Source organism: Phoenix dactylifera, chromosome 11 (genome assembly GCF_051530095.1).
Source record: "Phoenix dactylifera cultivar Ajwa chromosome 11, Ajwa_hap1_PhDact_Kaust_v1.1, whole genome shotgun sequence".
Lineage (NCBI taxonomy): Eukaryota > Viridiplantae > Streptophyta > Magnoliopsida > Arecales > Arecaceae > Phoenix > Phoenix dactylifera.
Window position 1 is genome coordinate 16,793,862 of NC_143200.1, and position 13,665 is coordinate 16,807,526.

General features: G+C 38.0%; 1 protein-coding gene across 1 annotated transcript in view; it reads left to right on the forward strand.

The window, feature by feature from the left end:
* The window catches only part of LOC103707783 (CMP-sialic acid transporter 5-like), a 36,770-nt gene that overhangs the window by 20,755 nt on the left and 2,350 nt on the right, over positions 1 to 13,665 (forward strand). Inside the window, exons 6-14 of the mRNA XM_088706985.1 lie at positions 5,289 to 5,337; positions 5,626 to 5,748; positions 7,779 to 7,856; positions 8,040 to 8,109; positions 11,437 to 11,544; positions 11,671 to 11,804; positions 11,887 to 11,963; positions 12,513 to 12,561; positions 12,657 to 12,729. Coding sequence (XP_088563111.1) covers positions 5,289 to 5,337; positions 5,626 to 5,748; positions 7,779 to 7,856; positions 8,040 to 8,109; positions 11,437 to 11,544; positions 11,671 to 11,804; positions 11,887 to 11,963; positions 12,513 to 12,561; positions 12,657 to 12,716 — 748 coding nt within the window. The 3' untranslated portion in view covers positions 12,717 to 12,729. The remainder of the gene's footprint in view (positions 1 to 5,288; positions 5,338 to 5,625; positions 5,749 to 7,778; positions 7,857 to 8,039; positions 8,110 to 11,436; positions 11,545 to 11,670; positions 11,805 to 11,886; positions 11,964 to 12,512; positions 12,562 to 12,656; positions 12,730 to 13,665) is intronic.

Genomic DNA, 13,665 nt, shown 5'->3' on the forward strand with positions numbered 1-13,665 from the left:
TATCAGACGGCCTACCGTGGTCCGTATCTTGTGTAGTATGCGTAAACTGAGACTCACCGGTGTATCGAAAACCTTCCTCTGGCTGTGTCTCATAAGTAGTACTATACTGTCCTCCACTTCCTTCATGGCTAGTAGATCCATCACCACCAGAACCTTCATCGCTGCTGGTCTAAGTCTCCTCCTCAACACTCTCCATTGGGGCCCTTTCCTTTCCTTTTCTTCTTTGCTGGGATTGACGCCCTCCTGAACGAGTCGACTGGATACTAGAGCGTCCTCGCATGAGAGGATCATCTCTCTGAACGGGAGCATCGTACCAGTCATGCGGTGACTGGCTCCCCTCTAGCCACGTCATATCAGCTGTAGGAGTGCGTGGAATGTTACGCTCAGCCCATTGCTGTGGATCGACCATAGCCTTGGTGGCTATGATGCTGGCTGGTCGTCGAGGCGATCCTGGCTCATCAAGCTCGGGCTCGTGCTGTTGGGCCGCAAGCCAATCGAGCATAGGATTATCATCATCATCTGTAAAAGTTCTATAGATGGGATCTGCATATTTGAGCTCCACTTCCTCCTGAATGCATTTTAGCCTCAACCGCAGATTGTAGTGCACATAAACTAGGTCGTTGAGGCGCTTTTGTGTCAAACGGTTTCTCTGTTTGCTGTGGATGAGGCCGAAGGTGGACCAGTTGCGCTCACAGCCACTCGAGGAGACCGTTTGGGAGAGGATCCGGATAGCTATCCGCTTAAGATTTTTTGCAGATCCGTCAAAATGAATCCACCATTCAGCTGCAAATATTGAAGATAATTACATTTTACATATATGATGGCCTCATAGTTGAAGATAATTTCAGATGCAGAGGTGTCTTGCAAATTTGTATTGTACCTGGATTCATAGTTGTCTTGCTCACGACAGCTGGTCGCTGTCCAAAGCTATAGCTGCCCTCTCTAAATAATTTGGTCTGTGGAAAGAAGCTTGTTGTAGTATGTCAATAATATAAGATCTGATATATTTACATATGTTACTAAATCATAGTTACCTCTTCTATACATGACGCTGCGACTTCTGGATCAGGCTCCATTTTATAAATAACATTACGCAGAGCATGAAGAAGTTCATCATCCATACCAATTCCACTCTCGTACTGAAACCGGGGATTCAGATAGTATGCTGCACATAGATGACACCATCTTAGCATAATTATACAAATATATCAATCAGTATAATTATCAATATTATCGCTTACCTGCTAGATGCAATTCCCTACCCATTTGGGCTCCCCACCGCTGCTCAATGATGTCGATGTACTCCTGGGCATGGGCTACATCTGCCTCCATGATCTGAGCCTTTGCCTTCTCCATCATGTGATATAAAAAGCCCATCTGGGGGTATCTCTCGCTATCCACAGCCCGCAGCACTTGATATAATGGTTTGATAGCCTTGACTATCGCATTGGCCCGCTGCCAGAATGACTGCCTGTTTACTAAGTCTTCCATTCTGCTTTCTTCAGTGCCGGCCTGGGCATATCTACTTTCCTGCCACTCGGGACTGACAAACATCTGACGTAGGGCTCCTTTCTTCTCGATAAGGCTATCAAGTGCAATGTAATTCGTAGCAAACCGTGTGACTCCTGGTCTAAGAATTTCTCCTCCTGCATACTTTCTCATTAATGAAAGAACCCAAGTATGGCTATAAATATACCTGGTGATGCGTTGGGCTATCTCCACCGTATGTTGCACCCTACGGATCTTTCCAATATCCATCAGGATGAGGTCGATGCAATGTGCAGCACATGGGGTCCAGAAAATTTGTGGTCGCCGCTCCATCAAGACCTGCCCGGCCAACTTATATTGCGGCCCGTTATCAGTGACGACCTGCATGATATTCTCCTCTCCAATCTGATCAATCACCTCCTCCATAAGTCTGAGGATGTAATTGGCGTTGTGCACCTTATCCGAAGCATCAACTGACTTGTGGAAGGTCTTCGTATCACAGTATGTCAGAAAGTTGATGATGGCCCGCTTTGTCGAACCGGTCCAACCATCACACATCAGAGTGAGCCCATGTGTGGGCCACTTGCTCTTATATGAGCCAATCCAATTCTCTAGCTCCTCCTTATTGTTATCAAGAAGCTCACCGTAGATATCCCTCGGGCCTGGAGGATCGACACCGGGACTGGCAGACTGTATGGCAGAAATGGCAAACTTGTAGTATGTATTGTCTGCAGCATTCGCTGAAATGTGGCTGAAGTGGAACCAGAATCCAATAGCTCGCCACATATCCTTCTTCTCCTCCTTCTTCCACATTGTGTCTACCCTTTGCTGCTTCGAATCTCTCCTAGGGAAGGCATGCGAATCTACATAATGGATTGACGCACCTAGTGGAATCCCTCCGGAAGACTTCTTTCGGCCACCAAAACCACCCAGGATAGATGCAATCTGGCTACGTTCTCTGCCCTCGCCCTTCCTGACTGAGGTTGTCCTTTGAAACTCTGGATCTTGTCTGCTTCCACCAGAACCGGCGCCCGACTCGAAAAACGAGGGCCCAAATCGAGCCCGATGCCTCGCCACCTCCTCCTGCTGCCACCGATCATCCAGACTCGCCCGCATGGCAGCCTGGATCTGTGCCTCCTCCTCATCTGGACCCTCGACCTCCTGTGACTCCATCAAGTGATAGGAAGGTGGTTCTGCAGCTTGGCGTTCCACCTCCGCTTTCTGCTTGGCAGCCCTCTCCTTGGCTGCTTTGATCTCAGCGAGATTTTTTCTGATCAGCTGATAGGTGCTCGGTGGGCACTCTGAGCATGCAGATATCTCACGAGAATTACCAGCTAAGTGCTGCTTTAATCTGGTTACCCCTCCTCCTTTGAAGCACTTGTGGCAATAATTGCACTGAAACTGGTGCCGTTCACCGAGCATCTTCCCGTGCTCCCAGCCAATATTACGCTCTTGGGGTTGCCCTCTCCTTGATGGCTCCATTCCTACGACCATATTAATTTTTTTCAATTTCTATTTTTTTAATTAAAAATTATTTTTTAAATTTTTTAATTAAATTATAAATTATATAAATTTTGTAAAAACAAAAGTTAATGTCACCATTAACATTGTCCATATATCGACAACATATAAAAAATTCAAGACGAAATGGAATCATTGAATCATTTCCTATTTTTTGGTAATTTTTGACTTAATTTTTTTAAGCAATTTAAATGAGATATTAAAAAACCAATGTAGGGGAAAGAAATTTTACCTTATTTAGTTTTTGCTGGATTTTTCTTCAAGAAAAACGACGCTCTCCGACCCTTTTAATTTTTTTTCACGCCTTTGTCTTTGCCTTTCTCTTCTTTTTCTCCTCCTCTCTCTCTGCCTTTCCTTCACCTAAGCTGATGGATTTGTTTTTAGCATTCGGTCGGCTTTTATAGCCAACCATTGAGCCACTGTGCACTTCGGATTTTGCCATAGCGCGGTACTTCGAAGTGCCGCACAAAGAGCCGCACCGGCACCTTCGAAGTGCCGCACAAAGGGGCACTTGGAAAGTGCCCCAGTGTGGCACTTTTGAAAGTGCCCCACTGTGGCACTTTGAAAGTGCCTCTGGCCAGCGCTGTGGCACTTTCAATTTCAGCACCGGTCCGGTTCGCACCGGTTCGAGATCATACCGGTGGGAACCGAGCGGTTCGCACCGGTACAGGGGTCGAACCGAACGGTTCCGACCCATAATGGGTCGGAACCGTTTTATACCCCTGTACCGGACCGGTTCCAGTCGGTACCGGTCCGGTATGGGCTGAACCGACCTGTACAGACCTTGTTTAGGGGTTTTAATGGACCAACAATGCTTGGTCTAGGGTTTGCTTGGGCCTTGCCCAAGCTAAAGCTGAGCATGAGCGTACAGGCTCACCTCCAGCCTGGTTCTTGGAGTCAAGCCCAAAAATCTGGCATCTTTTCTTCTTCTTTCAACTGCCCCAGGCCTAGATTCTATCCCATCCTACACTCCAAGCCCTCACCTTACCATAATCCTATCTTCTTTTCCTTCCTCTCCATTTTTAACCTTGCAGACATAGCCTTAACTGAGTGTAATAATATACCCTATCCATATTCATTATTTTGTATATCTTGGATAACAAAAGCTGTGATATTTTAGTTTCTGTTGTCAATCAATCTCTACTAAGGCCTCATCTTCATTTCTATCTCTTTGAAATTGCGTTCTGTATACTCCTTGTTTGTTAATTTTTAAGTCCTCTAAAATTTCCTTCATAAATCCAATTTAGCACCTAATATTGTCTTGTTCTGATCAATCAACACTATATCATTCCCTAATGGCGTACACTATAATAAACCATCCTGAATAGAAGGGCCTTAAAATAATTACCAGTTGACTTATAATTTTTTGAGAATATGGCAGTTTTGTTAACTTCCAAAATTGCAGTTGAAGAAATGTTTAGCTCAGCTGCCTCAGCATATATTTTACATTGATATATGGACTCCTCTTACCAACTAATTATAATTTTCCCATAACAGAGGACTTCAATAGGCATATCCTGTTGACTATGGGTCTGTTTGGATGCCAGATGTTCTAGTCCAGTGATAAGATCTGCTTATATCAAGAAACCAAAGGAAAGAAGCTAATGAAGAGGTTTTAGGGATTGAAAGGGACCATAGATTTCATTATACCTAAGTATTAGGCACAAGGAAAATCTCATTTCCAACCATATGCTTTATCTGCAATTAAGGGAGTAATAACATCTTGGCCAGCGGCAATCCGCTTAAACCTTCTCATGTTAGACCACCTTCACTGGAGACTTCTGAAGAGTTGGGAACTTATTGCCAACTAAAATGATCCAGTGTCTAAACAGGCCATATGTCTCGGTGAGACATTATGTCTCTCGTGCTCATATGTTTTTCTTGGAAATTGGCTTTTTTAGTTAGTCACATATCGTTGAGGAGAACAATGTTCAACTGTCAAACTCACTCTGTTAAGCACATTCTTCTTTTAACCATATTATCTACCCTCATAATTCATAAGACTTCGGTTTTCACCAGGTGATTCAATAGTTTCTAGATATAGTAGATAGTTATCTAGCTACCTGGTTATCAAAATCTATAATATTAGAATCTCTAACATTAAACTTTTAATTAATTTGCTTATTTATATAACATGCTATATCTTGAGATTCTTGTTACTCCATTACAATTTGTTCGGACTTGTTTCCTTAATTGTAGATTATGTTGTTTGTTTTTTAAATTGTACTTCATATTTAATATTATTTTATGGTTCTGCTAACTCTTGTAGGTTTTGGTAACGCTGTTCTTTTGAAGATCATAATGAAAAGGCACTTTTCCATTATCCAGGCAAGTTTCAGATTTGCCATGATTTTCTAGCAAACTATTTTATTGATGAAATACTGGGAGGGGACAAAGGAACTTGTCATTTTTGGATGATATCTCTACATGTTTTATATTTGAGCAGCATACTGATATATGTAATTAACAGCTATTCTTTTTATGAGATGTTTTTTTTTTTAAAGTCAAGGAGAGTAATTGGCTGTTTTTTTCTTATCCTTGCAACTATTTGAAAGTTTTGTTAAAGTAATGATTTCGTCATTAATGGTTAAATATGTTCTTTTTGTTACATGGCAGTGGGAGGCTCTTGCGCTGTTGCTCATTGGAATCAGTGTTAATCAGCTCCGGTCATTGCCTGAGGGAACTACTGCACTTGGTCTTCCTGTAGCAACGGGGGCATGCATATATACATTAATTTTTGTAAGTCTAATTAAACATGAGATCTTTAAAGCTTCACATCTTGTCACATCTCATGATTATCCATATGAACTTGTCTGGATTTGCTCAGTAAATTGTTTTCCTTTCTCCTGTAGTAAATTTCCTCCCCATGTTATTATAAACTGGTAGGAGAAGTGATCAGCATTGCCAAATTTGATAGATAATTCTCTAGTTTAGAATTTTTCACTTTGCAAATTTTTGAGTCAAGGTCCTTCTGAAAGCTAAGATTATCTGTTCGAAAATTAGCTCGAATTTCATGATTCATGTGGTGACTTATATTATATTATAGTAAACTATACTATACTATACTATATATTATATACTATACTATACTATACTATACTATAGTATATTACATTACATTACATTATATTATATTATATTATGTTATATTATATTATATATGACTAGTGAAAAGTTATGGAATCTTGGATAGATTTGTATGTACTTTGGACTCTAATCTTATATATGCGAATGCTGTACCTTTTTCAAGGTTTCAATATGCAGTTTTTAAAACCTTTAGCAGCATTCTTGTTTAAAAATTTTAATTAAAAAAATATACTGTTATTTTTTAAGAAGCAAACTGAAACTTTTTAGTATGTAAGTTTATTCAAACAGATCGACGCAAACTATCAAGCAATTCCAAGGTGAAAAAATTGAGTTTGAACCTCCTATGCCTTTCTGTAAACATTGTTAGGATACATTGTCCATGGAGATGAAAACCTAGGAAGCATGGATATGGTGGGAGACGGTTATGATACGATGCAGATATACCATACAAAAATCTTGAAAACATAGGATACGGATAACTAAGATACTTCAATAATTAATTTTTTTTTACGTATAAGCTTCAAAACATCCAGAAAGCATTATTGGTTTATCATATAATACCATATACCAACATTCAGCATCGCAAATCCTAAGACAGTTCGTAAAATGAAAACTCAAATAATATTTACAATATAATACATGTAGATCTAGTAAGCATATATAAGTTAGTAGACATAAATAAAATAAACTTTCTTTATTCTGCAAATACAAAGGCTGTAAGATAATTAAAACAAATGCAGCAAACTAATGAGAATTCATGCAGCAAAATATATCAATAATAAGAATAGCAGAAACAAATACTCAATGAGTCAGAAAATTTATTAACAAAAATAAAAGGATATCTAGTTTCCAAACCTGTTTGACCCAAGCCTGATAACTCGCTGGTGTATCGATAAGTATCCTCAGAGTATTCTAGAAGTATATGGACATATCCTAGGTGCATCCAGGAAGTATCCAAATGTATCCTGGGAGTATATGTACCCTATTTGAATTGTAAAAATTCAGGATACTTCCTGTATCGGACATGTTTGATCAGTTTCAAGTTACACTGAGTGCAACTCTTATACAATTACACCTTTTTTGAATTGGATGATAGGGATTTTATGTTGATAATCAAGCCATTGGATGTGATCTATTCACTCTAAATTGCTTATACACCAAAGATCATGTGACTGGGAAATCCGTAACTTATGGATCAAGTGGTCAAAAATTAGAGAACTTAAATAACATGAGACAATACTTGATTTTTGAACACTTGATGCATAGGCTACGTGTCTCCAAATCATATGAACTTTTTGGTATGTAAGCATTTTAGAGGTAGTAGATTTTACCCCACAACTCTGTTCATCGATGTGGGACCTCTATCATCCAATTCAAATAAGGTATAATTCTATAAGTGTTGCACCAGGTGTAACCTAAGGCTGACCCATATATCTATTCGGGTATGTATATTCAGGTCCATGACTATATCCAATATGTATGGATATGGCCATGGGTGGTGTTTTGGAGTATCTGTGCTTCTTAGATGAAAGCTGTATTAGGATCTTAAAAGGAACTAATTAATTTTTGTAGTTGAATTGATTAGTTGTTAAATGTTGTAAAATAGATACCAATTATGCGTTTCTCTTAATTCTGAGCTCTAGTTTCACATGTGATTCTGACATGTTGATGAAAATTTTTAGGTGACTGTTCCTTCACTAGCCTCAGTTTTCAATGAATATGCTTTGAAAAGCCAGTTTGAGACAAGCATATATCTTCAGGTAACTCTAATAGGTGAATGTAGCTAGTTGCTAATTGGTATTTTAAAAAAGGGTAACTTCCAACTTTGTGATCTTGTGCTTACAAAACCCTTGACTTCATACATATTGTGAGATGCTTCCATTTTTTTGCCCCTTCATGTTCTTCACGTACCCTTAATTTGTGTATTTCTGTTTCATTTGCAGAACTTGTTTTTATATGGCTATGGTGCTGTATTTAACTTTCTTGCCATCATTGGAACTGCCATTTTCAAAGGTACAAAATGAAAGCAATTCTCAAGACTCATAATGTCACTCTAGGAAAACAAAGAAGTTCAATTAACCTAAATATACTGGCCTTCAGAATTCAGCTATAATATTAATAGTCATGTTCTGATTTTATTTTTTGAGAGTAGAATTTTTCTGTTGCTATTTGCATGCCAATGTGCATAGAATTTCAATATGGAATATTAATAGTCATGTTCTGATTTTATTTTTTGAGAGTAGATTTTTTCTGTTACTATTTGCATGCCAATGTGCATAGAATTTCCATATGGAATGAACAGGCATTGTTCATTGACATGAAGATAGGCTACCACGCTTTCTGTATGTTCCATTGATTAATTTTATTAACTGATTCATCACTTAGGAAACAGATTGATACTTGACAACAAATTGAACCAGTGGTGACTTATGATACAGGATGGGCAATCCTACATGTGAAGATCATCTTTTATAGATTAATCATCATATGGAGATGTTCGCTTGTACTCAGAAAGATTATGTTGGACCATTGTCACTGTATTTCACCACTGTTGTACCTCAAGTACTGCTTTTGGTTCAAACCTAACATTGATGCTTTCATTCAAGACTAACCTTGAGCATCAAATACCACATGCAAACATAACAATGGCTAAGGTTTTGCATCTTTTTTCCAAATTCAATCCTACCACTGTGGTCTACTGTGACTAGTATCTTGTGGAGGTTCTGATGCATATTACCTGAATGCCCATCTATGTTCTTTTTATATCTTTTCGGGGATTCAGCTGGAGGTATGTGAGAAGAAATTTTATTTCAAAGCTAACTAGAAACCTGACCATATATGCCAAACACCAGACAGCTTAAAGGCATTTCTCTAGTGGTGAATGGCAGAGGCTAACAAAAATCCTCATAAATTCCCATTTTCTGTAAGGATAAATATCAAACTTGAATTGTAAGGAAATCTAGATTTTGGATATTCAGTACAATAAGTCTGCGTGTGCCAAAAAATAAGTATAACCATCAGCTTGTCTAGTCTGACCATTAATTAAGGCAGTTTTGAATTATGTAAATTGCATGCTAGATCTTGAGGTACTTTTCTTTGCAGGTTAGATGCCAACTACTAAATGCATGTCTAGGTTAATTTATGGAAAAATCAAAAGGTTTGTAATAGGAAAAATCGCCCCAACAAAAGTTTCTGATACTTACAATTTTCTTCAGGAAGAGGTGCAACCTTGACTTCTTAGGATATGGGTTTCTCACAACAGCACTGTTTAAAGCATGCTTTATGGCAAAAGCATACTCTCCATTTCTTGTTTTTCCTAGCTTTGTCTCTTCATTTCTGACTAATGAAAGATTTCATGTTTTTTCTCCATCATGGTTTGTCATTTGAACAAGTTGTCATGGTCCAAAAATACCCTCAGGCACTCCTAGTGGGGCCACACAAAACCAATTTTTGTTGAAATTTGTATTTCTATTATGACACAATTGTATACTTTGATTTCTTAGAAAGTTTACCCGTTTTTCTTAAAATGATTCACTATTTTACATAATAGTTGCTTACATTATTTTTGAAAGTGATACTGATAGAAAAGATGTTTTGAGACCTAGTTTGTCTTTCCCTCTGACAATATTAGGCAGACTTCATCGTATAGTGCTAAAAGCGTGACTGTTGCTAGGCAACAGCCTGTCATCAGTCACCGCTTTCAGAATTGGGATGCCCTTGTTGTAGTCTTAATCTCCAAATATGGATCATCTCTGAATTTATGACCTTGTAACTTCTTGGACCACTTTGTTTTAGGTTATAATGTTATACAAGTGGGATTGGATGGAGCATTGTACCCACTGTTCCTTTTTTTGAGCATTTGCCACATTGTCTTGGTGGCATGGTGGCCAGAAATAAATCATATTTTTTATTATTCTAACTTGTTTTCATAATTGCGTGTGCCATGGTAGGTGGTGTCTTACAAACTCACTGAATGCCTTGAATTTTTGAAAAATATCAATCTTGAAAACAGAACATTCTAGCATGTTTTGGTGAATAACAGTAGGCTTATTAACAGCTAAGCACAAAATATTTAGTATCCTGCTGATATTAGCAACTTCAGAAACCATCTCATTGCACATTGTCATATTATTGTGCAATCAGGAAAATAATCTTTTACAATCTATTATGTACAATTTTTGGTGCCACCATAATCAAGGCCTGGAATGCTTGAAATATTCAAAATATACTTCTATCTAATATAATTGTTATTTTTATCATTGAAGACATGCATACTGGTCCTGAAGAGTTTGATGCATCATGTATATATATAAACATAGTACATGCATGCAACTTTAAATCTCAAACAAGATACACGTCTTGACAATTTATGCAATATACCATTTATTTTTAATGGCAAATGATGGACCCTGTTTGGGGGATATGTCTTATGCATCACTCATCTAGGTCTTGTTTAAGGAACAAGGTTGAGTGTTATTCTTTGCCGAGGGCTCAATTTGACTGAGATTAGAAGTCCTATCAGGCAGACTTTTTTGTTTGGTAACCTATATTTATCCTACCCCATTTGGGGGTTAAAGGATGCATAGAAACCCTCTTTCTCTTGCTCTTCTGTATTGGTGCAGTCACTTGTTCATTCTTAAGCATGTCTGAGAGGTAGTCTTGCTTACCTATACTCCTAGAATAATTTTTTATTGGCTTCAGAGAGCCTTCACCGCCCATCTCCTGCTTGTGCACATGGATCCTAACCATGCCTGTGTGATCTCATGCCTTGTTGCATGATGGTGCGTGAGCGGGTTTGACATCAACCTGGTGTGCAACTTCGTAAGGCTCATTGTCAGACACAATAATTTGACATGTAGAACATCCACATATAGTAGTTCATTTGATGGTGGATCATCACCCATATTCAAAGATTTTCTAGAAGTTGTCAATGTCAATCTTCTGCAAGCTATTGACCTGAATGGTATTTTGATGCCTTCCTCATAACCCTCTTCTTATTACCGGGCATTCTTCCATCAGATTAGGCAATAATAATAGCTATTTATGCCTTTTCTCTGTCATCACATGGATGGAGAAAGGGATATGTATGGCAATTTTTTCTGATGAGCTGTTTTCCATTTTGAATGAGTTTTCTGATTTCTCTTTGATTTGAAATGACTTTTTGAGCTGTGAACTGATCTAGCACTTAGTATGAGTAAATAAATCTATATCCTTAATCTATATATGTTGCATCATGTGACATCTTTTTATGTTGGTGCACCTGCACCCAGCTCGCCCTGTCTTTTATAAATACATATTATATAGTTATTAAAGTTCGGAATGGAATCTTTGATGTCTCAGGACCCAGTAGCTTTGACATCCTTCAAGGCCACTCAAGGGCTACAATGTTTCTCATATGCAATAATGCAGCACAAGGCATTCTATCCTCATTCTTCTTCAAGTATGCAGGTAGAATAGTTACTATGATTGATGATTTTGACTTGCTTGAATCCTTGTAGCCACTAAAAATACATTCTTTTTTCTGAATTGACTGGAAATATTTTGTTTATTTCGTGGTCAAATTGATGCTTACAGATACAATTTTGAAGAAATATTCATCGACAGTTGCCACAATTTTTACTGGCATAGCATCTGCTTTGTTGTTTGGTCATACTCTGACTATGAACTTTATTCTGGGAATCTCAATAGTGTTTATATCGATGCACCAGGTAACTGCTACGTATTGAAGTTGTCTATCTCAATACTGTTGATTTCCTAGCTATCCGAGTCCCTGACAGTGCCATTCTACAGTTTTTTTCTCCACTAGCAAAAGCCAAAAATGAGGTGCCAAATGGAACACAGGAAATGATGGATGCTCAAGATCTCAGGTTGTCTAATTCTATTGCTGGTAGATAGGCTGCCTATATCACAGTTCAGTCTGTCCTTTAAGCATTTTGAAGTAGCATATAGTACCATTGAAATAGATATTTTATCAATTCCTGATATGTCCAAACATCTTTTGAGAATACGGCAGTTATTCACCACCACTCAGTTTTGAACTTGAGACTTCTCACTTGGAGAAATGGGTTCCAACCAGCTGACCAACCAGCTGTTGGCCTGATATGTCCAATTATTGCTTTATTACACTTAGAAAAACTGCTATAAACCAATTGAGGAACTGGGCATGTGAAGTGCATTGGCACATGCCAAGATATGAAACCTGAATTCCTTGCAAAAATAAGTTATGCTGATACATTGACATAATATAAATTCTGTGGATTTTCTGTGGGTTGGTTGAGTTGGATTCAAAAGTTTGAAGCAATATGAGAGTAATCTCTAAGTCCTTGAAAGTTCATCAAATAACACATTTATTCTGTTGTAACATCTGTGTTCCTTTCTCATGAACCTAGCATAATATGGATGCCTCTATTTTTCAGGTCAAAGGAAGCATCCTTTATCAATATGACTGCTGGTGCGACTGAAGACGTAAGGAATTTTTCGGTCATTACGGAGAATTATAAGTTAAGAACTTTTTATTTTTGACTAATATTTTCTCAGGCATTTTTTCCCCTAAAATTCAGGCTAGCCACCTTGTCGGACATGATGAGAAACATGAGAAACAGCCACTTCTCCCCACCTAATGTTATTCACGAGGCATGCTTCTTCTGATCCCTATGGTTTATGTCAGAAAGAGGATATTATAACAGGCATACTTCTGCAATCATTTTAAAAAGATATTCATGCATTCACTAAACATTTTGGATTTAGGACTGTGCTAATAAAATGCATCTTTAATGTCAGACATAACAACCATTTTTTTTTCCGGCTTGCCATTGCCCAAAGCCAACATGACATAAGCTACCATACTGTGGAAGTTGACTTAAGCTAAAAAGAAGGCATGAGTTTCTGCAATTCATGATAAACCTGACCTAGACCAGATATCTATCCTATTCTATAGATCAGTTGATGTTTCAAGATTAATTTTGTTATTTTTCATGGCCGTGGATCTGCAGGACTCTTAAAAGTCCTTTAACATCTGTTTGCATGTTTGTAGATCAACTGAATTGTAATGCAATGGAAAGTATAAAATGTTAAGATTTTATTTATGTATTTTAATATCTAAACAAATCCTAGAAACAACTAAAAGGACTTCTAATTAGGCTCTGACAAGTTCTAATGACCTTACCAATCCTAATCAGACTATGCGAAGTTTAAGGTCTAGAATGGCGTAATAATCAACCTAAAAAAGAGAGGTTGTGATTGAAGCCGGCATCGGGTATATGTTCGAAACAAGCATGGATATGTCTTCAGTGGCAATTGTCTCATCTCATCCAGAAGTTGATACCAGACTTCTGAGAGGTTGGATCTTTACCGCTAACCTAAATTAGGCACAGCATTAGAAACCAAGGTAGGAATTTAGCAGCTAGATAGGTAATAAAGGAGGAATTATTTATTATGGTGGATATGCTGTGGATAAAACCTTGCATCTTTTATTCCAACTCTTACTCTCATTTGTTTTTTTTAATTGCTGTTATATTAGAATAGGTAATTCTAATTCATATTTCCTTCATCTTAATGTTGTTATTACTA